General features: G+C 42.9%; 1 protein-coding gene across 7 annotated transcripts in view; it reads right to left on the bottom strand.

Moving 5' to 3' along the window:
* The window catches only part of Snx29 (sorting nexin 29), a 459033-nt gene that overhangs the window by 280266 nt on the left and 152311 nt on the right, over window positions 1-26456 (bottom strand). For 5 of the 7 annotated variants that reach the window (XR_012443245.1, XR_012443246.1, XM_074060013.1 and 2 more), the window contains one exon: window positions 7912-7994. Coding sequence is in view for 3 of the 7 variants with exons in the window: in XM_074060013.1 (XP_073916114.1) it covers window positions 7912-7994 (83 nt within the window). In the remaining 4 variants the exon portion in view is untranslated. Of the gene's footprint in view, window positions 1-5226; window positions 5366-7911; window positions 7995-26456 lie in introns of all 7 variants that reach the window. The other 2 variants (XR_012443247.1, XR_012443248.1) reach the window with 1 other exon arrangement.

Here is a 26456-nt window from a genome sequence, read left to right as displayed (position 1 = left end):
GGAGAAAAGCAGTGGGGAGAGAATTGTGTGTGTGTGTGTGAATGCTGAGGGAGAGATGGGCAGAATCAGTGAATGAGTGACTGGGAAAGACCTGAGAGAGGACAGTGACTTCTAAGATGGCTTTGGCCAACATGTATATGCATACTGCATGGTGGTGGCAAAGCCTCCAAATCTATGCTTTCTTGGGAAACATGAAGACCATACAACAACTCCCATTACCAAAGAAAATTCTTGATCCCACCTGGCAACTATAAAGACTTTAATGTATTACAAGACACATACATTTTCAATAAAAGGAATAATGTTCCTATGTTAAATAAGGGAGAGGAGAAAAGAATGGCCTAGATCAACAGATGAAAACATCCAACTTCTTATCTAGACATAAGATCTCAGAACATTATTCCGCTCTACAAAGCAAAGTCTTCAAACCTTCAAACCATCTCCTTAGTGGGGTGACAAAATTAAACAGTGAGTCACAACCATTTGTTAAAATGGAGTAGAGCAGGATTAAAACATGAGAAGGGCGTGAACATGGGGAAGGCTCAGTGCTCCCACAGGAAGGACTGTCTAACCACACACATACGCCAGTGCGCATGCTTCAATGTTCATCTCTTATTGTGAGCCACAGTTGAGGAGGTCTGAAAACCACTTTCATCAGATTGGAGAAGACCTCTGATGGCATGGCATGGTGGTCTCTGACAGACACCCAGCCCACACTTTCACCCAGGGACTGCACGTCTGTAATCATTCCCACCAAAGTAAGCCCTGGCTATGAGGACACGTGTAAGAGGGCTCACTCAATACTGTTGATAGTGGCAAAACCCGAAGCCCCTTTTGAGAATGATTCAGAAATTACAGCACAGCCCCATGATGATTCCAGTGTGTGGACCTTGAAAGAGAGTGTCTGAGACTTGTAACTATGGATCAAAAGGAAAAATCATGAATGTCAAGTGACACGATGCTACCTAAAGCAGGTAAGGTGGGTCAGGAGAAAGCAAGTTTTGTCTTTAAAGGGCCAGGTGGCAAGTATTCTGGGTCTCTCCTGGAATACTCAACTCATCCGCTATGGCTTGAAAACAGATACTGGCAATACCTAAAGATGGATGTGGCTGTGCTCAAATAAACTTGCCTTCATTTTTAAAAAGGTGGCATGTCCAAGGCTCATAGTCTGCCAACCTCTGATATAGACTGTAATCTCGCAGGAGGGGGGACACAGTAGAACAGGTGTGTACATAGGTGTGTAAGGTATAGATTTGTGTAAGTATACATATATCAGTTAACTAGTTATCTTAAATGGGATAGCAATGGCAGGGATTATTCATTTCATACATCTCTGTATTGCTGGGCCTGTTACAAAGAGTATGTGTTACTCGTTTTAAAAATTTCAATAAAATATTCAATCATAAAAAACAATGTATGAAATCAAGCTATCCAGTGATTGCTTTCAGTGCAATCAATTCTCTGTAATATATTCAACCAATATTTTATCATTGCAACTAATAATCATATCCTTCCCTAATTCATATTTAATTGGATGCCGGCCAGAAAATATTTAAAGAAGATGGAAATAATAGCAATTCATGAGAAACTAGGAAAACACATTTTATTCTCCTTTCCCAGGGAGAAAGCAAGTGATACAGAAAGAGGAGCTCCTGAGTCAGGAACCCACTATTAACTGAGCCAGATAATTACATCACATTTTCCAGATGCAGAGGGCTGGGACTGGCTTTATGCCATCCCCAAATGACACAACTGAACACTATGCCAAGAACTGGGCCTGGGTTGAACACCAGTTTGATGGAATTCCCTCAGCACTGATGAGCAACAGATGAACAAGACACAGGCCATGCTCATGCCCTAAGGGCACCCTAGACACACAAAGGACAGGGGACAACTGGTCACCATAGTGCTTAAACATAAAGAGAAGGAGGATTCCTGGTTCGCCCAAATGAGGTGAGTCACCTTCCAAGACTGGCTGCCACCCGAGGTTTCAAAGTGTTGAGTGGAGACAGCTTTCATATCACTCCATGGAAATTCACCCCACTACTTGCCAAGCCAGCACCCTCCCATATGGCTCACTGAAGCAGAGTGGCTGCTAATTCCCAAGCATGGCAAGAATGACTAAAATCTCCCAAAAGTCATTCTTTCTTCCTGAGCAAGAAAAACAACAAACCTGGGCTGGGTACTGAGCTAGCTGGGCAGTAAGAAGACTACACTTCCCAGCATCCCTTGCACTGAGGCATGGCCACAAGATAGTGGTAAGGGCAGATTACAGAAGAAAAGACTGGTGAACTTGAAGACTTAGCACTAGAACTGACTCAAGTGAGATAGGGAGACTTAAGAAAGGGAAGAGGCATACTTTTAGCAAAAGGCAGCACTAGAACTTTCTGGGCCAACGCCCACAGTCCAATCATTCAAGCCTAATGCTTCCCAGTATGGGGTGTGTAATGAATGCTGCCCTGTCTTCCTCTGGGAAGAGGTGAAGGAGGCAGCAAGACAGCAGTAGGCAGCTTGCAGCCACCAAACCAACTTCCTGTCATGTCAGCACGCATCTGACTGGTTGCTGACAGGTCCTTGACATTATTTACACTCATAATGTGCCTGATCTCCCCATTAAAATCTCTACCAATTATTAGTTGTTTTGTGCCACCAGCTTTCTTCTTAGCCCATAAGAAGCCCATGCATCAAGGAAGAGAGGGAGGACTGCTAAGCCCTTCAGGCAGCAAGTGTTCACCCCAAGAGTGTTTGTGTGTGAAAGCCACACCTGTCTGGAAAGATGTAGTCCAAAACACTCACAAAGCTGGAAAGTTTATACATAATTTTTATTTTCTCCTGTTTCACTTGTCTCTTTTTCTTTGTTCATTTGTTTTGTTGCTGTTTGTTTTGAGACAAGGTCTTACTATGTAGCCCAGGCTGGCCCCAAACTTACCATCCTCCTGCCTCAGCTTTCTAAGTGCTGGGATTACAGCTATGCATCACCATGCCTGGCTTGTTTCTTTTTTAATTTTCTACAATGAATACAGCTGTTGTTTTTAACAAGGAAATAAAACATGATCATTTCCAACAGTAAAGCTCGGGGTCAGCAATCCCAAGGCAGGCCTGATGGCCCGCAAAAGGCTTTGGTCCACAGGTACATGTTCACTTGCAGTCTCTTCCAAATCCTTCATCTTACTCGGAAGGCAGCCAGAGCAGAGGAGCCAGTCCACACAATGGTACACGCTGCTGCTGACTGCCCTGTACTAGAGCTGCAATTTGCTAATGGTGTTATAATGAGACAAGCCAGATGCAAATGTAGGCAAGAGTAATTAAAGGCAGAGTGCCTAGCCTAACGGAGGAGGAAGGAGGGTAGTTTAGAGAGACTGGGTCCCTAAAACCTAAAATGGTGAGATTATAGGAAAGCATGAGAGGGGGGCAGAAGAGTGAAGAAGATCCTGGCAAGGTGAGAAAGTTTGGGTACATGTATCCTTAGAGTGCCTTGCAGCAAGCCCACAGTGTATGCAAGTAGCACAGCCCACTTGCCACATTTCTGCTCATTGGGATGGCTATCTGGGAGAGACCTAAGACCAGGAAGGCCAGGATCTCCCTCTTCTGGACTCCGGGTCATCTGACCTCCTGACCACACAGTCGTGTGAGCCCCATGTGTGCAGGTACTGTGCATCACTCACTTCGAGTCAGGGTGTCCCCTGGGGTCCACCTGGACACCCACTTCCCAGCTGTACTAAGACCTGGGCAAACCACTTGATGATGAGAAGAGACTATGACTCCTGCACAGTGGGCAAGATAGGAATATTAACCCAGCCTGGTTCACTGTATACACTCCCTCTGCCTAAGCTTCAGCTCCCTGCCTCTGTGAAATGGAAACAACATAACCCACCTCACAGGAAGGCTGCCTATTCAGCAGTCAGCAAAGGGCCTGGGGATGGAACCTACTCCATGTTAATTGTCATGCTATAAGGTGCTCATTAAATCCTTCCATGCATGCTCTCATTCACTGACCATCAGTGCTAGGCACTGTCTCAGAAGCTGGAACACAAAGGTGTCAAAACCAAGTCAGTCCCTCCTCTCGTGGAACTTACATCCGGGTATTTTTTTTTAAATATGTAAACAAAGAATGGAAGAAACTAGAATCTTTAAGTATAAATTAGGCAGCAATACCAAAGCTCTGGGAGGGGCCTACTGGGGGAAATGACAACAGGAAAAGCAGCAGGGCTTCCTGATCTGACTGGGGGTGGGAAGACAGGCAGTGGGAAGATTCTAGACAGAGTGAAGAGAAGGCATAGCACAGAGAGGATGAGGAGTGGTATTTCTTCTGAAGTCAGGGAAATAATCCAGCCCAGGAGGTCATCTGCATCTTTACAGGATATCTATTTTCCATTCAGTGCAAGAAGAAGAAAACATTTAGACAAGTCACTTGTGGCCAAGGTATGAGGAATCATTACCCACTCAAGCAAAGGAAAATGACCAGTTGCCTTGGGAAAGCTGTAATTAGAAACTTAAAACAGAGCAGTTTTCAAAGCCAAAGTGGCATTTAACAAAACAAGCCACCTGTCAGCTCCCAGGAAGGAGAAGAGTTGGAACCCAGAGGAGAGCTGATTGACAAACCACAGGATGATAATCACAATGCTGAGACGGCTCTGAAAGCCAGGATGACAAGGATAAATACACGGCTGGCCTTGGCTTCCAAGGAGGGAGCTAAAGCACTCCGGATCTCCTATTTTGTTTCTGGGCCTTTGTTTCCTACCAAACAATAAAAAGGAAATGAATAAACCCCATGAATCGATACTGTTATTTCCTGCAATTGCTTCTGCAATGGTTTGGGGAGGAGTGTGTCCGCTAGGGATGAAATGGGGTTGACAAAAGAAAACATTACCCCTCACAGAGGTCACCAGGATGCAAGAGCCACCTCTGAAACTCAGGACTGAATCCTCTTGCAACTATGGTTCCATATCTTTGATGAAATGTTTCCCAGGAGTGACAGCACAAAAGGTAACTTGGGGGAACTTCAGCAATGCCCCCGTCCCTTCCCATGCAACTTCCACCAGCTTTACCTCAACCCCAAAGCCACCAGAGACAGGGACTGTTGGCCATCTACCCCATATCCACTGTACCTCCTTCCTTAATCAACCACACTTCCCAGTCTTCTCTGCAACTGGGGTTAACTAGAGAGCTGTAAGTATAAGTCACAGGGGAAGCGAGGGTCTGAAAAACTCACTAAAGGAAGCTTACTATCCTGAAAGCCTCAACTCCTTAGAGAAGTCCTCTGTGAAATGCACTCTCGGTCCTCTCACTTCCTTCTTCTACCCGCTGGAAGTACCAGCCATCCCACAGGTAGCATAAAGTCACCATGATGATAAAAAGGCAGGCACTGAGGGCAAAAGAACAGAAAGAGAAGCAGCTTGAGTCCCCAGTGGCCACAGAATTCTCCCTCTATCCCTGGATACCAGGTATGCCCAGCCTTCTTTTAGGTAAGAGAAAAACATTGTGGAGGCCGCTGCTGTTTGGATTTTTTTATACTGCCAAATCTAGTCCTACTGGATCCCCTATTCCAAGCGTGTGCTATGCAAATGCAGTGTCAAGACAATGCTCCAAATCACTCCACCCACACTGCCAACTTCCTAGATAAAACGTTGAGCTGCCTCATCATCATTTTCCCACGTTACTCCAACCTCATGGTCATCTGGGGTTTTGCCACCATCATCTTCTCCTCTTCTCACAATCCATCCATTTCTGAGCACTCGCCCCCTCCCACTCACCCCTTCCACAAGAGAGCACAAGAGCCTCTCCTACCTCACCAGGTACCTAGGGCAAGGTTAAGGAAGGCATGATGCCTAAAACGGACCAATCAGAGATACTCTGGGAACGTCTGTAGGTACAATTAGTAATTAGTAAGGACATTCTGAGTTCAATTGCACTTCAAACTTTCAATTCTTTTTTCAATCTGAACTCTGTATGGAAAAACATAGTATCTATTAAGGCCGGTAATAAGTACACTCAGTGTTAGGCCTATTACTCCCCAGTCAATTCTAATTTAAAAAAAAAATCAAGCCTTTTAAATGGGTGCAGTCCTAGCCACTTGGGAGCCAAGACTTTAATACCAGCCTGGGCAACACAGTACCAAAAAACTGTGTAAAGGGAAAGAACCTACCTATCACACAAACACTGTTTTATCAGGACATTGGGTTGCAAAGCTTTCAGAGAGATGTGCTCTACAATTATCACCATACTCACTCACCTACCAGGAACTAATTTACAGTCTGCCAACAAGCCTGGGCCTTCCAAATGCCTGACACTTTAAAATGCATCTCCAACCCCCACTAGCCAAGATGGTCTACTACTCTCCCAGTGCCTTGCCTTGTCGCCTTCATACAAGTCTAAAAATCATTATCATTATCTTCCCCTCCAATGAAAATACTGAAGTCCTGGACTATCAACTTACACCAGGAACGCAGAGCTATTAAATGGCAATGCTGAGATTCAGCCACAGCCCCGACGGGAACCACAACCCACCGTTCCCTCTGACCTGCACACACCTTCGCCATGCCATGGTTTCCCTTTTACCATGGTAGTAGACAGTAAATGACAGTCGCTGGCTACACATACCATAGCCATTCAGAAACAATGAGTATAGTAAGGTTTTCTCAAGCCAAGAGTGGGGGAGGGGGCAAAAAAGGTCATGATGGGCATAGGACAGACTTCTTGAGAAGCAGCAAGAAAAAAAGGACACTGCACATCAATGAGAAAGCCACGCTCCAGGGAAGAGTGTAGGTCAGAGGACAGGGTGAACTGTGGTTACCAACACCACAGCTATCAGAAGAGCCAGGGTGGAATATGGTAAAGCACTGTGTTAACTCACACCATGGTGGTCAGTGACTTCCACAGAGCCTCCCCGTTCATCTTAACTAGTGGCCCTGACAGGTCAAATCTGGACTCAAGAGAAAACAGTACCCTTGGTTATTCAGGATGTCTAACACTGGCCAAGAGTCAGAGTGCTGGCATATTTGTAACAGACTTGCTCCACTTAACCTTCATAAACTAGAGAGAGACACCCTCTAAGGCAGAGGTCCCAATCACTGCACTTCACCTGCCCACTGAAATCACCTGGGAAGCTGTAAAAACACTCGTGCCTGGGTCACACCTCCATCTGAATGGGTTACAGGGTAGGCTAAGCACAGGGACTTTTGCAAGCACCCCAGGCAACTCAGTGTGAAGCCAGTCTTAAGAACCACTACTCCATGGGGTGAAGAGATGGTGTAAGTTCATAGAGAAAGTCATGGAGAGGCAAGGCTCTCTCTTCACTGGGGCTGCTGGGAAGACTCACCTTGTCTGCAGGGAGAGTACATGAGGAAAATGAGTCATACACAGAGGCATAAAGGAGCTGCGGCCTATTGGCTCACTACTGCCCCCCAACTCTGCACTCAGTGACATGGTGTTGGCAGTTGGAAATCAGCCCCAGCAAGAGTATTTACACCCTGGAAATCAACAACACTGTAAACCAGAGTCTTTCTTTTCTCCAGAAGGCTGGTTGTCACCAGCACATCAGTGCTGGAGCTAGAGAGTAACAGGGCTGAGAAATGGTTAAAAAGAAAAATTAACTCCTGATACTAATGTATGAGCTGCTGGATCAAACCATCCCTGAAAGCACATTCTCTTGGACATTTCAGTCCATAAGGCTCACTACCATTCAACTATCTTAAGACTCTACACCTATTCCCTAAGTACACAAGTTGATACAACTATTGCTGGAAGTCTAGCAAATCTTACAATATATTTTCATTTAGCAAGAACTCTTGGCAGGATTGATTTTGTAGAATGCTTAGCAGCACCATTTTTCCACTCCACATGAACAGTTTTCATCATGTGTTGGGTGTCTACTGTGTGCCAGGCCCCTCCCCAGGCTCAGTTCCCTCTCACCTTCAGCTGTTTGACCTTCTCTTTTCAACATCTGGACAGCTCCTACATATTTCTTCAGCTGGACTTTGAGCACCTCGTTTTCCCTGCAGGTACAAGAATGTTGAAAAACAGACTTTAAAAATGGCATTTTCAACCCCAATCAGGGGAGGGAATCTTTGTAAGAAAAACACAATTTGCATCTTACCAATATTAATATACTCTCATGTTTTAGAGCTTGTCACTGGGAAAGGCTATGTTAACAAGAGTCCATTTGCAGAATGCCCTTCAGGAACTTTCCTTTCAGTTAGGTGCTAACTGGTCCCAGTGCACAGAAGTTCAGAACGCTGTCATGTGCTGAGCTTAGGCGGTCTGAATCCACCAATGTACTAAGTGTCCGTTCACGGCCTTCAGTAGTAGACTCCCCATTTACCAAGTGTGTATTGAGCACTGGGCATTCACCCTGGAGAAGGCTCTTAATATTTTACAACTGCTATGTATATCAAACACCATTTGCTAGGCCTCATGCCAATGTTTATACATCATCTCATTGAATCCTTCTCAAAAACTAACATATCTCCCACTTTTTAGATGAGGAAACTAAGGTGTAAAGAAGAGAAGCAAGTAGGGCGTGGTAGCACACACCTATAATCCCAGACACTTGAGAGGTGGAAGCAGAAGGATCATGAGTATTACATGAGCCTGTTCAAAAGTGAGGAGGGGGTACTGGAGGTGTGGCTCAAGTAGTAGCATTGCCTAGTATGTTCAGAACCCTGAATTCAATCCACAGGAGGAAGACGGAGAAGGAAGGAGAGTGGGAGAGGGATACAGGGAGAGAGACAGAAGCAGTTGACCAAATGCACACCCACCACTGTATAAGATTATACCACAGAACACAGAACCACACTATGACACAGACAAGTCACCTCCTGATCGATTCCCCAGGTCCACTGCTGGCTGAGAATGCAACAGGAGGACCAGGGGTGGGGGGAACCTGCCATTTCTTGAGTTTGTCCCACCACTTAGACTTTACACCTCATTGCACTGAATCACATGTGCACACGTTCATTCACCTATCCTTCACTCTGTGGAAAATGCCGATGATCTTGTAATATTCTCCACATTTTATAGGAGAGAATTTGGACAGCCAGGATCTCTGACCAAGGTCACAGGACCATCATCATCAGTAAGATACACGGCCAAGATTCAATCCCAGGTCAGTCTGTCCCTGGGGCCAAACAAGAGCTTTCCTCTGTCTCTCTGTAGATTCAGACTTGGTGTCTCACTAGCTACACCACAAGGAGGTGTCTCTTCCATATTCTTTATTTCAGCCCACCCCCCACTTCCCACCCTAGGCTGCAATAAGATCTCAAAAGAGGGGTGGAAGTGGGGGGAGGGGAAAAAAGATGGCAAGATGGCCAATTGCTGACATTCCTATAGCCTAGCAGCAACAAACTACCCCACAAAAGGAAGATCAGAGGACCCCAAAAAGCACCACTGGGTCGTCCCATAACCAGTGAGAAGAAAAACCGTCTCCAAAACCGCAAATAAAGAAACAACTAACCACAGGAAGAATGGAAAGAGTGACCCCCAGAACAACACTCCCAATCCCCAGCCTCTGAAGTCACCATGCAGCTACAGGCTCCATTACTCGGCAGTAAGTCCTGCTGCCAGGAACACACAGGAACTCAGAGCTCCATGCTCCCCCCAGTACATGACCTGCTACCTTCACCCTGAAATGCCAGGGAAACCAACACCCTTGTGTAAGCAGGTCCCACAGCTCCCATTGCTCCACGGGTAACAGAAGGTACAAGCCAGTAGGCTCTGTTCCCCCAGCAACAGTGCCACAGAACTTAGCTCCCTGAAGCCCAAGAGGAAATCACACCCAGAACTCCTGCCGCCTGCAGGCTTGGTTCTCCCGGCGGAAGTGCCACAGAACTGCGTGCCCTGAGGCCCATGTGGGAAATCAAGGCCTGGAATGTCTGCTGCCTTCAGGCTTTGTTCTCCTAAGCCAGCAGCAGCTGCTATGGCTCCTGAAGCCCATGCCCCAATGCAAGTAGACCGCAGGGCTTCTGCTGCCTGGTCGGCAACAGACGATTCAAGACCAATGGCCTTGCTGCCCCACGGGTACCCTCAATTGCTACACATGGCCAGGAGCCTGCTACCACACACCAAGTGAACCCCAGGCTCCAGGCCTTGCTATTCTGCTGGTGCCAGGAGGCTTACCTCCCACAGAGCACAGAGGCCCAGCCTCCCCATGGTCCCTGACAGCAAGAGAGCCCTCGCGCCCTCATCAAAAAGCAAGAACGCCAGATTCCCCACTGAGGGGAGGAAAGCTAAAGCCCACTACTCTGCAGGCAGCACCAGAACCCCTGTTCCCTGCAAGACACACAGAAGCCCAGTGCTTCACGCTGCACCTCCCTGCAGGAGAGTTTCTCCTGTCCAAGAGCTGGAATCCCAGCTCCTCCACCAAGTGGCAACCCACTACTCTGCTGGTGCTAGGAGGCCTGCCATCCACAGTGCACAGAGAACCAACACTCCCTACCATGACTGCAGGAGAGCCCCTGAGCCCCCATCAAAGAGCAGGAACTCCAGCCCCCTCACTGAGGGGAGAAAAGAAGAAATTGGCACCACAACAAGAGCCCCGCAAGGGGTAACATATCCAGCATAACCCTCTCTGAAGAACACTGCTAGAGCTCCAGGAGGGGGAAAAAAAAAACTCAAAACACCAACTATAGGGGCACAAGAGATTAGAACCATAACCACAACAACTCCCGATACGTAAATCTCAACACAGAATGAAACATCAAGACAACACTCTCCATCAAAAGCCAATTCCACCACTCAGGTGCCAGATGTTGGGCCCCAACTAGGAAAAAAATAACAGATGTGGGGCCCCGTTAAAAAAAATAACAGGGACATCGTCATTTCAGGCTCAGGCTCCTTTGTTCCTTAGCACTGACCTGAGCACAACCTCTCCTCTGGAATGCACCATAACCTGGGCATGAATCCTCCTCTGGAATGCACACCTCAGCCCTGATCCAATCATAATTGAGCAAAGCAGGCCTTTGCCCAAGTTGACCAAAAAAAGGAATAACTCTGGCCACATTCCTGATGACCAAGACACAATGGAGTAAAAACCAATTCCAATATGCCAAGACCCCCTGACCTGAATAACATCCAATCTGTTCACCCCTAGGATGGAAAGTCCTGCCTCCTGCCCTTCCCCAATAAAAACCCTGCTGGGGTGAGGCTCGGGGCTCTCTGTGCAGATACGCTGTGCCGGTGAGGTTGGAGAGCCCGAGCTTAAGCCCGAATAAAGGCTCTTTGTTTTTGCATGCGACTTCGGACTCCTGAGCGGTCTTTTGGGGTCTCACGATCTGGGTACAACACCAGACACGTGCATAGAGGAAGAGCTATCAAAAAATGATTAACAACCTCAAAGAAGAAACAGAAAAGTTAGTATTTCACCTCAAAGAGAATGTGAATAAACAATTAAATGAGTTCAAAAAAAAATACAAACATATGAATGAAATTAAGAAGACTATCCAGGATATGAAAGAGGAAATCAATAAAGATATGGAAACCCTGAAAACTATTCAACATAAACAACTCAATATCCCAAATAAATATCACAATCAAAAGCTTGGTGAACAGAATGGAATAAGCTGAAAATAGAGTATTAGACCAAATAGTGAAAGACCATGAGAGAATGCTAAGAAAATATAAATGGAACTTGCACAGTATCTGGGACACCATGAAAAGACCAAATCTATGAATCATGGGTATAGAAGGAGAGGCGATACAAACTAAAGGCATTGACACCTATTCAATAGAATAATAGCTGAAAACTTCCCTACCCTTGAGAGAGAGTCACCCAGGTGCAGGAAGCTTACAGAACAAGGACCAAAAGAAAACATCCCCAGATATATCATAGTCAAAACACTCAGCACACAGAACAAAGAAAGAATTCTGGAAGCTACAAAAGAGAAAAACAAGTCACATATAAAGGCAAATCCATTAGAATAACAGCAGATTTCTCAGCTCAAACTCTAAATACAAGAATGTCATGGAAAAACACAATCCAGGCCTTGAAAGAAAGTATCTGTCAACCTAGACTAGTCTACCCAGCAAAACTATCTTTCCTAATTGAAGGAGAAAATAAAACTTTCCACAACAAGGAAAAACTAAGGGAATTTGCAACCACCAAGCCAGCACTACAGAAGATACTTAAGGGACTTTTATACATAGAAGAAGAAACAACAGTGAGACAGGTAGACTCAAGAAAGAATAAGCCCTTTTGAGCAAGCAGACTAGTAAACAAGGAATAGGTAAAACTAAACAACAGGGAAAGAAAAGTGACTGGAAACAACAGACAATTCTTAATACTAACACTGAGTATAAATGGCCTCAAGACCCCAATCAAGAGACATAGAATAGCAAATTGGATCAAAAAAACAAGACTAACCATATGTTGCTTACAAGAGACTCATCTAACTGAAAAAAATAAACACTAGCTTAGAGTCAGAGGGTGGAAAAAAGTTTTCCAAGCACATGGACCCCACAAACAAGCAGGAGTAGCTGTACTCAGATCTCACAAAGTAGACTTCAAATTAAAATCAGTCAGAAGACATAATGAAGGTCACTTCATATTAGTGAAAGGAACAATTCACCAAGAGGAAATATCAATCTCTAACATATATGTACCAAACACAGGGGCACACATCTACATTTAAAAAAAAAAAACAACTCTAATGGCCCTAAGAGCAAAGATAGATGCTAACACAGTGATATTGGGAAACCTGAATATCCCATTATCACCAGTAGATAGATCACCCAGACAAAGATAAAGAAACATCAGAGCTACTACACACATTAGACCAAATAGACATGGTTGATATCTACAGAGTATTTCACCCAGCAACTAGGCAATACACATTCTTTTCAGCAGCTCAAGGAACTTTCTCCAAAATAGATCATATTATAGGACACAGAGCAAGTCTCACAAATTCACAAAAATCAAAACAACCCCCTGCATCATATCAGATCACAATGGAATGAAACTAGACCTCAATAACAAAAGAAAGTCCAGAAAATACTCAAAAACGTGGAAACTGAACAACACACTGCTAAAAAATCAATGGATGACTGAAGTCATAAGGGAAGAATTCAAAAAGTTCCTAGAATCCAGTGAAAATGAAAATACAACATACCAGAATCTGTGGGACACAGCCAAGGCCATGGTAAGGGGGAAGTTCATAGCTATAAGTGTCTACATTAAAAAAACAGAGACCTCTCATATAAACAACCTAATGATGCACCTTAAGTTCCTCAAAAAACAAGAACAAACCAAACCCAAAACCAGCAGACAGAGAAATAATAAAGATCAGGGCCAAGATTAATGAAATCAAAACCAAACTTACAAAGAATCAATGAAACAAAAAGTTGGTTCTCTGAAAAGGTTAACAAGATTGACAAACCCTTAGCCAACATGACAAAACAGAGGAGGGAGAAAACACAAATTAATAAAATCAGAGATGAAAAATGGGACATAACCACGAATACAAAAGAAATCCAGAGAATCATTAGAGAGTACTTTGAAAACTTATATTCAAGTAAACTGAAAAATCAAGATGAAATAGACAAACACCTAGATGCATAGAAACAACCAAAACTGAACCAAGAAGATAGCAAACACCTTACTAGTCCTATTATAATGAAATTGAAGCAGTAATAAAGAGTCTCCCAACAAAGAAGAGCCCAGGACCTCATGGACTCATGGTTGAATTTTACCAAACCTTTAAAGAAGAACTAACACCAATATTCCTCAAACTGTCCCAGGAAATAGAAAGGGAAAGAACACTTCTAAACTCATTCTATGAAGCCAGCATTATACCAATTCTGAAGCCAAACAAAGAAGCAACCAGAAAAGAGAATTATAGACCCATATCTTTAATGAATACAGATGCAAAGACTCTCAACAAAATACAGGAAAACAGAATTCACCAACACATCAAAAAGATCATATACCATGACCAAGTCAGTTTCATTCCAGGATTACAAGGATGGTTCAATATACATAAATCTGTAAATGTAATACAGTACATAAACAGATATAAGGACAAAAACCACATGATCCCTCTCAATAGATGCAGAAGAAGCCTCTGACAAAAATCCAACACCCTTTCATGATAAAAGCTCTGAAGAAACTAGGGATAGAAGGAACATTCCTCAATATAATAAAGGCTATATATGACAAATCTAGAGTCAACATCATACTAAATGGAGAACAACTGAAATCATTCCCCTTAAAGTCAGGAATGAGACACGGCTGTCTGCTTTCTCCACTCCTATTCACTATAGTTATGGAATTCCTAGCCAGACCAATAAGACAACAGCAAGAAATAAAAGGGATTCAAATAGGGAAAGAAGTCAAACTACCCTATTTGCAGATGACAAGATCCTATATGTAAGGGACTCCAAAAACCCTACCCAAAAAAACTACTAGGAATCATAAACTCTTTCAGCAAAGTAGCAGGATACAAAATTAACATACAGAAATCGGTAGCTTTTCTATATACCAACAATGCACAGATTGAGAAAGAAATCAGGGAAACAATCCCATTTACGATAGCCTCAAAAAATAAAGTACCTCGTAATACATTTAACAAAAGAAACCAAAGGCCTTTTTAATGAAAACTATAAACCACTGAAGAGAGGAATTGAAGAAGACATCAGAAGATGGAAAGACCTTCCATGCTCATGGATTGGTAGAATCAATATTGTGAAAATGGTCATACTACCAAAAGCAATCTACACGTTCAATGCAATCCTATGAAAATTCCAATGACATCCTGCACAGAAATAGAAAAAACAATTATGAAATACATATGGAAACACAAAAGACCTCGAATAGCCAAAGCAATTTTTAGCAAAAAGTCCAATGCTGGAGGCATCACAATATCCAACATCAAACTATACTACAGAGCCGTAACAATAAAAAAACAGTTTGGTACTGGCGCAAAAACAGACAGGAAGACCAACGGATTAGAATAGAAGAATCAGACACATAAGCCCATACATCTACAGCCAGCTGATCTTCAACAAAGGAGCCCAAAACACATGATGGAGAAAAGACAGCCTCTTCAACAAATGCTGCTGGGAAAACTAAATATCCACATGCAGAAGACTGAAACTAGATCCCTGTCTTTCACCCTGTACCAAAATCAACTCAAAGTGGGTCAAAGGCCTGAAACATTGAAACAACTCCAAGAAGCAGTAGGAAATATACTGAAACAGATAGGTATATGGAACGACTTCCTAAACAGAACTCAAAAGGCTCAGCATCTAAGAGAAACAATAAACAAATGGGACTGCATCAAACTAAAGAGCTTCTGCACAGCAAAAGAAACAGTCACCAGACTCAGGAGACAGCCCAAAACATGGGAGAAAATCTTTGCCAGCGACTCATCTGACAAGGGTCTAATATCCAGAATCTATAGGGAACTCAAAAAACTCAGCCCCGAAAGAATCAACACCCAATTGAAGAAATGGGCATATGAATTAAACAGAAAATTCTCAAAGGAAGAGGTACAAATGGCCAGTAAATACATGAAGTGTTCAACTTCTCTGGTTATAAAAGAGATGCAAATCAAACAATACTTAGATTTCATCTCACCCCTGTCAGAATGGCCAGAATCAAGGGTAATAACAACAAAAAATGCTGGCAAGGATGTGACAAAACAGGAACACTTATACACTGCTGGTAGGAATGCAAATTAGGAAAACAGTATGGAGATTTTTCAAAAACTAGAGATGGAACTGCCATATGATCCAATGATACGGTTCCTGGGCATCTACCCAAAAGAATGTAAGACGGGATACAATAGAGACACCTGTATACCGATGTTCATCACAGCACTACTCACAATAACCAATCTCTGGAAACAACCCAGATGCCCTTCAACTGATGAATGGATCATGAAAATATGTTATATATACACAATGGAGCATTACTCAGCCACAAGGAATAACGACATGGGGTTTGAAGGTAAATGGATGCAGTTAGAAGCCATTCATGCTAAGTGAAGTTAGCCAGGATCAGAAATGCAAAAGACGCATGTTTTCTCTCACACATGGAAGACAGATCCAAAGATAAACATACACAAAGAATGAGCATGATCTATATAAACTCAGCTGTAAAGCATGTTTGTAACGAGGAACTACTCTATGGAACTCAGGAAAAGCGGGAAAGGAAAAGAGAATGCTAGAGCAACAGTAATCTCCATACCACCAGATGTGAAGGTAGAGGATATGAGGATGTGTACTGAAAGATGCTGAAAATCGGGGGGAGGTAGGTAAAGGGGTCAGGGAGAGTAATTTAAGGGGTTGAACAGACCAAAGTAAAGGATACACACAGAGGGCATACACTGAGACACCCCTTTGAACGTCAACTCAAATATTCATTATGAAAACCAGGACTGTAAAATAGGCACAGTGTGGGAGGGGGGTACTAGTGGGAGGGAGAGGGAGAAGAAAGGAGATTAAGATTATGGCATATGATAGATGGACTTCATATACCTATATGGAACAGAACTAGAAAGCCTCTTGCAATTGCTTTATTTTTTTTTCATTTTTCTTTTATTATTCATATGTGCATACAAGGCTTGGTTCATTTCTCCCCCCTGCCCCCACCCTCTCCCTTACCACCCACTCCTCCCCCTCCCTCTCCCCCCCTCAATACCCAGCAGAAACTATTTTGCCCTTATTTCTAATTTTGTTGTAGAGAGAGTATAAGCAATAATAGGAAGGAACAAGGGTTTTTGCTGGTTGAGATAAGGATAGCTATACAGGGCATTGACTCACATTGATTTCCTGTGCGTGGGTGTTACCTTCTAGGTTAATTCTTTTTCATCTAACCTTTTCTCTAGTACCTGTTCCCCTTTTCCTATTGGCCTCAGTTGCTTTAAGGTATCTGCTTTAGTTTCTCTGTGTTAAGGGCAACAAATGCTAGCTAGTTTTTTAGGTGTCTTACCTATCCTCACCCCTCCCTTGTGTGCTCTTGCTTTTATCATGTGCTCATAGTCCAATCCCCTTGTTGTGTTTGCCCTTGATCTAATGTCCACATATGAGGGAGAACATACGATTTTTGGTCTTTTGGGCCAGGCTAACCTCACTCAGAATGATGTTCTCCAATTCCATCCATTTACCAGCGAATGATAACATTTTGTTCTTCTTCATGGCTGCATAAAATTCCATTGTGTATAGATACCACATTTTCTTAATCCATTCGTCAGTGGTGGGGCATCTTGGCTGTTTCCATAACTTGGCTATTGTGAATAGTGCCGCAATAAACATGGATGTGCAGGTGCCTCTGGAGTAACAGTCTTTTGGGTATATCCCCAAGAGTGGTATTGCTGGATCAAATGGTAGATCGATGTCCAGCTTTTTAAGTAGCCTCCAAATTGTTTTCCAGAGTACTAGTACATTTTCAGAATGTACTAGTCTACATTCCCACCAACAGTGTAAGAGGGTTCCTTTTTCCCCACATCCTCGCCAACACCTGTTGTTGGTGGTGTTGCTGATGATGGCTATTCTGACAGGGGTGAGGTGGAATCTTAGCGTGGTTTTAATTTGCATTTCCTTTATTGCTAGAGATGCTGAGCATTTTTTCATGTGTTTTCTGGCCATTTGAATTTCTTCTTTTGAGAAAGTTCTGTTTAGTTCACTTGCCCATTTCTTTATTGGTTCATTAGTTTTGGGAGAATTTAGTTTTTTAAGTTCCCTGTATATTCTGGTTATCAGTCCTTTGTCTGATGTGTAGTTGGCAAATATTTTCTCCCACTCTGTGGGTGTTCTCTTCAGTTTAGAGACCATTTCTTTTGATGAACAGAAGCTTTTTAGTTTTATGAGGTCCCATTTATCTATGCTATCTCTTAGTTGCTGTGCTGCTGGGGTTTCATTGAGAAAGTTCTTACCTATACCTACTAACTCCAGAGTATTTCCTACTCTTTCTTGTATCAACTTAAGAGTTTGGGGTCTGATATTAAGATCCTTGATCCATTTTGAGTTAATCTTGGTATAGGGTGATATACATGGATCTAGTTTCAGTTTTTTGCAGACTGCTAACCAGTTTTCCCAGCAGTTTTTGTTGAAGAGGCTGCTATTTCTCCATCATATATTTTTAGCTCCTTTGTCAAAGATAAGTTGCTTATAGTTGTGTGGCTTCATATCTGGATCCTCTATTCTGTTCCACTGGTCTTCATGTCTGTTTTTGTGTCAGTACCATGCTCTTTTTATTGTTATTGCTTTGTAATATAGTTTGAAGTCAGATATTGTGATACCTCCTGCATTGTTCTTTTGACTGAGTATTGCCTTGGCTATTCGTGGCCTCTTGTGTTTCCATATAAATTTCACAGTAGATTTTTCAATCTCTTTAATGAATGTCATTGGAGTTTTGATGGGAATTGCATTGAACATGTAGATTACTTTGGGGAGTATCAACATTTTTACTATGTTGATTCTACCAATCCATGAGCATGGGAGAATCTCTCCACTTTCTATGGTCTTCCTCAATCTCTTTCTTCAGAAGTGTATAGTTTTCCTTGTAGAGGTCTTTCACATCTTTTGTTAGGTTTACACCTAGGTATTTGATTTTGTTTGAGGCTATTGTAAATGGAATTGTTTTCATACATTCTTTTTCCGTTTGCTCATTGTTAGTGTATAGAAATGCTAATGATTTTTCTATGTTGATTTTATATCCTGCTACCTTGCTATAGCTATTGATGATGTCTAGAAGCTTCTGAGTAGAGTTTTTTGGGTCTTTAAGGTATAGGATCATGTTGTCTGCAAATAGGGATATTTTGACAGTTTCTTTACCTATTTGTATTCCTTTTATTCCTTCTTCTTGCCTAATTGCTCTGGCTAGGAATTCCAGTACTATGTTGAATAGGAGTGGAGATAGTGGGCATCTCTGCCTTGGCTATTCGTGGCCTCTTGTGTTTCCATATAAATTTAACAGTAGATTTTTCAATCTCTTTAATGAATGTCATTGGAATTTTGATGGGAATTGCATTAAACATGTAGATTACTTTGGGGAGTATAGACATTTTTACTATGTTGATTCTACCAATCCATGAGCATGGGAGATCTCTCCACTTTCTATAGTCTTCCTCAATCTCTTTGTTCAGAAGTATATAGTTTTCCTTGTAGAGGTCTTTCACAGCATTTGTTAGGTTTACACCTAGGTATTTGATTTTTTTTGAGGCTATTGTAAATGGAATTGTTTTCATACATTCTTTTTCAGTTTGCTCATTTGCAATTGCTTTAAATGGGATGAGAGAGGGAGCTGAGGGGGAGAGACGATGGGGGCAATGTAACTAATATACAATGTAAGTCCAATCGGAATTGTCACTATGAAACCCCCTCTATATCACTAATAATATCCTAATAAAAATTTCTTTTAAAAAAAGAAGATCTCAAGAGTGGATTTCTTCTATGATTACAAAAACAAGACGACTCTTTGCAAAATACTTAAAACAATTAGAACACAATGAGGAAGGAATATTAAAAAATAGATGAAAACCCAACACCTTGAAACAAGCCCATTAACATTTTTATATCCACCCTACTGTAGATGGAACATTGTTCATGCTCCCTTAACATCTTTTCTGTTAGGAGTAAGTCTTTTTCTGTTGTCAACTGCTCTACTCACCCCTTCCCCACAGTAACTAGTATGTGCAAAAAACCTGCTATGTGTATGTCATGTCCTCAGCCATGCTTAGGTGATCACTACAACCCAATACCCTCCTATGGCGCTCACTTTACAAAGCACAAACATACTATAAATATTCTGCAACTGAGGTGTCTCACCAAACAATCAACCACAGTAAGCCACTAAGTTTATTTATGTATGGCATATCATTCCCCAGTACAGATACTGCCGCTCATTCACTTAGATGAAGAATTCACTTTATGTGTCTGTTTTCAGTGCTCCTGACTATAACTTGATCTATAAAGATGGCACGTTTTCTACTTTTGCTTCTCTGCACTACACTTTGGCAGAAAGAACATCAGGACAGAATGCAGGGGCTACCATATGCTTAAGTATCAGCTGAAAACTCTACATTCATCTCAGAACCTCTACAGAGAATAAACCACCAGAGTCCCTTCACTATCCCCTCCTCCTAGACAACCTATCTTACGTATCTGTTACAGTAACAGGAAGCTGACTAACACATACCCCACACCCAAAAGATTAAAAAAAAAAAAAACTTAGCCTGTCAGTAGCCCAAGAAAATAATCTCCAGACTTTGGACTAATGGGACTTTAATTTATAGACAGAGAAACCATAGAGAATTTATCATTAACTGTGATCAGGTTATTACAAAGGCACCTGCACACCCATGTTTATTGCAGCACTATTCACAATAGCCAAGCTATGGAAACAGCCAAGATGCCCCACTACTGACAAATGGATTAAGAAAATGTGGTATTTATACACAATGGAATTTTATTCAGTCACAAAGAAGAATGAATTTTTTTCATTTGCAAGTAAATGGATGGAACTGGAGAACATCAACTTAAGCAAAGCTAGCCAAGCTCAGAAAACCAAAAATCACATCTTCTCCCTCATATGTGGATTATAGACCCAAAACAAATGCAGTAATATTATTGGACTTAGGTCACAAACTAAGAGGAGAATACTCACGGGGGAAATAGGGAAAGAAAACCTAAAACTTGAATGTGGTTGGTGTGCTTACTATAGAGGAGCAAATAAAGTAATCTTAAACTGACAGAGGCCACTACGGGAAAGGGACACAAGTGCATGGAAGTAACGCTAGGAATCTCTCTGCATAGCTATCCTTATCTCAAACTAGCAAAAACACTATGTCTTTCTTATTATCTTTCCAACAATATTGGGAGAACAAGAGGGCAGAACAGGTTCTGCCCAAAAGCGGGACTGGGGTGGGGGTAGGGGAGTGGAATGACCCAAACAATGTATACACATGTGACTAATGTAAAAACAATAAAATAAAATAAAATAAAGAATTTATTGTTCATACACTTACATAGATCTCTGCTCCAATTATCAAAATGCCTTTTTACTTGACACTTGATGAGTCAAGAGTTGATCAATTCATTAATGTGCTCTAACTATGAAAGTCCTCAGAAACACTCTTAGGATTCTAAATGAGAGAGGAAAGGATAATGGCTGACGCCCACCCCAGGAGGGACCTCATAACCCAGCACAAGTCACATCAGCAGGATACGATGAGGATCCTTATCTGAAGTGCTAGAGACAGAAGTGTTCCACGTTTTGGAATATTTGCAATGTACACAATGAGTTATCTTGAGATGGGGCCCATGTCTACACAAGTTCATGTATATTCTATGTACGCCTTACGTACAGAGCCTGGGGACTGTGTACAGTATGTTTCGTGCGTCTGTGTTTTGACTGTCACCAGCGCATGAGGTCAGGTGAGGAATTTTCCTCTGGAAGTGTCACATCAGTGCTCAGTTTCAGATTTTGGAGCATTTCACACTCAGGAAACCACAAGCAAGAATAATTTTAGGAATTCTCAGCAAAACAATCCCTGTCAATCCTAGCTTGCTCAGTCTCTTATCATGAAGAAATGTCCACTTCTTAGTACTCTCGTCCAAGTTCAGCTGTCCAAGTTCAGTGCAGAGGGAACTGAAGAGTTCAGTGGAAGACCTAAGGTTTCCTGCCCAAGATCCTGACTTGACTTCAGAATCAAAGGCTAGCTTTTATGTTCAATTCTAGGTTCAACTGTTTCAATTAACTTTTTCATTCTCTGAATTCTCACATCCAGGGCATGCCTTAAAATCCACATGGAACAAAGCAGGGAGTGAATACAGCCATGCAGTCGGGTTTCATCTCTGCTAAACACAGCAATTGGTTGAGCAGACCTGGACCAGTCCTCCCTAGCAGAAGGGAGCAATTAATTCTGCAAACATTTATTGAGTGGCAGGTAATGAGCAAGAAACAAAAAGGACAGAATTCCCTGGCCTCTTAAGACTTTCATTTATTCCCAAGTTTTCAATTTTATTTTTCTGCTTGAATAGGCACAGGGAACAAAACTTGGAAAGTAAAGTAAGATTTTATTTCACACTCTTTCAGGTAACCAATCAGACCATCACATCAGACCACCTTCCAGGAGGAAGCTCTACTCTGAATGCTTGGTTATCCTTAGCTAGCTCACCAGCACTAAGCTGATTTTTTTTAACTTTTAATTTCGGACATTTCAAAATACACAGAAGCCAGGCATGGTGGTACATGCCTGCAGTCTCAGCACTTGGGAGACTGAGGAAGGAGGATTACTCAAGCCCAGAAGTTCAACACCAGCTTGGACAATATAGTGAGACCCCCAGCTCTCAGTAAATAAATAAATAAGCACAGGAAACCAGAGTGGCCAGTGTGATGGAACTCACTGCCCTGCCCTCAACTCAGTCAGTCTGGTCTCTTTTCAATACTTACCCACTAATGCCCCCCTCCTCATATTCATCTTATTTTAAAGTAAATCCAAGATAAAGAATATCACCCATAGAAATTTCAGGATTTAATCCCTAAATAAGAAAGAATCCTTTTCCAAACCTAATCCTAAAACCAGTATCACACCCACAAAATTAACCAAATATCATCAACTATCCAGTCAATGTTCCCCCATCTTAACTTTTTTTTTTTTTGGCAGTTTGTCCAAATCTGTATCAGAGCTCAACTATTCATAGGCTTTTATTTCAAACTACCATATCATATATATGTAAAGCCAAAACAGAAAGCAAGGTATATGGCTCTGGAGTTCTACCAGTCCTTTCTTGCCTAGCTGTGGGCAATGGGCCAATAGCTCTGTGGCTCCTTTGAGCCTATGATTCTTCCCTTTAAATGGAGAGGTGAGAAAAGGAACCATTCTGGCCTAGGATGATTAGAGATCATGGGCATACACTGCTTTGTTCAGTGCCCAACACACAAGGCACACGATAATTTCTCTTTTCTTTAGAAATCTACTGATTGAAATCACATAAAACTTGGGCTCATGATGTGGGCTTTATCTTTCAATAGTTCACTTTTCCCAGGATACACAAAAGTGGATTGTGCTTTGACAATCAGCCAGTGGTACCCTGATGGTGATTCTGTTAACAAGGCCTTCAAAAGGCATCTACTGAACAAGGGCTGGACACGGAAAGCCTGAGGTTGCAGGAAAAGAGCGAAGACTCTGCCCCTGGGGTTCTCTCTAGTGGGAGAGAGAGAGTTGCCTGGCAACTATGAGGCAAAGAAGAAAGTTCAATGGAGAAGGTCACATAAAAACTGAAATATCGAGAACCAGATTAAGCCAAGCTCAAACCCAGCTCAAGGTCTTTCCAGCTCTTTAATACTACCTGGGGGGGTTGGCAATAGCCCCTCTCAACTCTCACCTGGTGCTCGCTGGGTATCAAGCCCTATTCTAAATGTTTCTGTGGTAGGCAACCTCTAGAATGCCTCACCTGGCTGTGGTTCTAAACAGCTGTGTGATGCCTGCTTCCTAAGGGTGCCCTGGACTTTTAGTCACCTCTGATATTGTGCTTGTAGTCTCCTTTCTGGTTTCCCTTTCTTTCCTCTCTTCCTCCCTCCGTCTCTCCCCTCCCCCATGATGAAGACTCTTAGGCAGCCTATGGACAGGCCCACATGGCAAACCATGAGGCCTTCCAGCAACCACATGAGTGGGCTTAGTGCAAATTCTCCAGCCCAGGCAAGCCCTGAAAGGTCTATAGCTCCACCCAACACCTTGATTACAACCTCATGAGACCCTGAGCCAAAGGCACCAGCTAAACCAGATGCAGAATGCTGACCCACAGAAACTAGGAGAAAATAAATGTGCTCTTTTCATCTGCTAAACTTCCTATTAGCTTATTTAATTTTCACAATGACTCCATGAGGCATTTTCACCCCCAATGCCGACCCCAGAAATAGAAAGGTAAGACTTACTGAGAGGCCAAATAATTTGCCTAAGGCAACTAAGTTTCTCTGACCCTCCATTCCCTTGTTTGACAAAGTGAAGGTCAAAGCCCTGGTAATTTCACATCAAGTCAAATATGCACAAGATAAATGTCCCTCTGTAAGCATCAGTTTACCTACCTAAATAACAGGACAACACTAAGAATCTCACAAAAGTACTGCAGAAAGTACCCAATCCTTTCAACAAATACTTCTCTGTAACCTACTACATACCAGTGTTGGGTATTGTTCAGAAAACAAGAATGCAGGGGTGACAAGACAAGCCAGGTCCCACTGCTCAAGAAGGTAGCATTCACAAAGGCGAGGTAGCCCAACCAGTCGATGAATAAGTAATAAGAGTTCCAGATAAAAATGAAGACCATAAGAAATAAAGCAGGGTCCCAGAAACAAAAGGAGGGTCTGTGCAAAGGAGATCTAAGGCTTTTCTGGAAAATGACGAAAAAGGCAAGACCTGAAGAAAGTGAGGATGCACTTCCAAGTGGGAATGGTGGTCTGGGTACCCACAAAGCACCTGGGAGCTGCTTAAGAAGCAGATTCTGATTCAGAGCAGCTGAGGGCTGCCCAAGACTTAACATTGCCAACAGTGTCCCAGGCAGAGGAGACAATGGAGGAAAGCCCCAGCCATCCTGAGGCTCCCAGGGAAGCTGCAACCAGGCATGAGTCATGAAGGCCCCTGAGTCTGGCAAGAAGTACAAGTGTCTTTCTCAGAGAGAAGGGCAGCCAAGAGAAGGTGTTAAGCTAGGGAACACATTCATATGATGTGAGAAACAAGCAGAGCAGGGGGAGGGCACAGGAGAAGCCAGTAGACCAGAAGTAACTGCTGCAGTCATCCAGGCAAGAAACGAAGGTGGCCAGGACTGGAAGGACAGGGAAGGCGGCCGTGGAAATGGAAAGAAATGTGCAGATATTCTTCTACAGGCTTCCAGAAAGCCTTGCCAACTCCCTTCCAGCCCGGAAGCGTCTGCTAGCCACACTGCAGTTTTCTTTAAAAGCATCGGGGAAGAAAGCAAATCATGGAGTAGGTGGCAAGTACCTCTCACACAGCTTCCAATGTGTGCAATAATTAATGTTTGTAAGTCAAAGCAATTACGCCTGCTCCAATGTCAGAATAAATAACCAGCAACCCCAGATAGCACACTCAAAACAAAACTAACAAACCCAGTAAGTGCATTTGGTAATTCACAGGCATCAAAACATCACCCTAAGACATGCCTCCAGGAATTTTGCTTTCCCCAGCCAGACAAAAGCTTGACTGAAGGAAACCTCAGCTCTCCCATCCAGCAGGTACTTACCACCTATGACCACACCCAACCACCAGAAGAGTGTGGCTCAGTGGACAGGCCACCCAAAGCCATGGGGACCTTAAAGCAGGCATCAACAAAAGGCAGGAAGGGGGTGTAAATCCCCGGTTTTGTGATATTTACTACCACTCCTAATACCTCAAGGTCTAGTCACAGCATCAAATATAATGCTATGGAAGCTAAAAAAAAAAAGAAGAAGAAGAAAAACACCACTTCCCCCTAACTCTGCATATCCCTATTAGTCTCTTCTAACCCCCAACTCCAGCCCTACCACTTTTTTAAGGCATTATAACCACCCAACTCTAGTGCTTCGCTGAGCGCAACATGTCTTTATGTCATTCTTTACAGAACCCCTCCAAGCTCATCCCTTGTGCGCCCCTCGCCTTAACAACACAGTAGCTACCATGTGTCCAGCACAGAGAGCAGGACGGGAGAGGGAGCAAAGCTCTGCAACACTTACAGACTTAGATGCCCACAGAGAAGCAAGTCAATACCCTAGCAAATGACAAGGCAACAAGTAGCATAGTTGGGCTTCAAACCCACAGTCTAACTCCACAGCCAGAGGGATCATTGTGCTACCTTTGGAATACAATGAACAGTCGTAAGAAAGCTGGGAATAAACCCTGGCCAACCCCCCGGCGGTGAGGAGGACGAAGTGGGAGGTAAAGGAAAGTAGAGGATGCCTTCCTCTACCCAGACTGTGAGATTCCTAGGAATCTGTTTAGCCCTGGTAACTGTGAAGTACAGTTACCATATATCCACGCGATTGGTTGCAAAGATACCAAACTCATGAATGATCAAGTCCCTTATATGAAACGGTTACCTGCACATAACCAATGCACATGCCCATGTACTTTAAATAATCTCTAGACTACTTATAATACCTAACACAATTCAAATGCTATGTAACCTATTGTTAGACTGTATGGTTTAGGAAACAGTGGTGAGAAAACACATCTGTACATATTCAATATAGACAGAACCATCATAACCTCTATACTCACAGAACCCCGAGATATAGAGGATCAATGCATTACCATTGTTGGCATTTGGCCAAATGAGGAAAGCAGCACAGCTGGTGACTGGTCACAGACTTGTAGGAGTGGAACTGGGATTGGCATCTGGGAAATTCCAAAGCCCACCCCATCCAGCTCCAGTCCAGGGTCCTTCCAGATGCGCACAGAGGACGGATGGTCTACAATGGAATCTACAGAAAAGTCTGTCCACAAAGCAGATATCCCACAACCCCATTCTTC

This window comes from Castor canadensis, chromosome 17 (assembly GCF_047511655.1).
Source record: "Castor canadensis chromosome 17, mCasCan1.hap1v2, whole genome shotgun sequence".
In the NCBI taxonomy this organism is placed as follows: Eukaryota; Metazoa; Chordata; class Mammalia; order Rodentia; family Castoridae; genus Castor; species Castor canadensis.
This window is presented reverse-complemented; position numbering and strand designations above follow the sequence as displayed.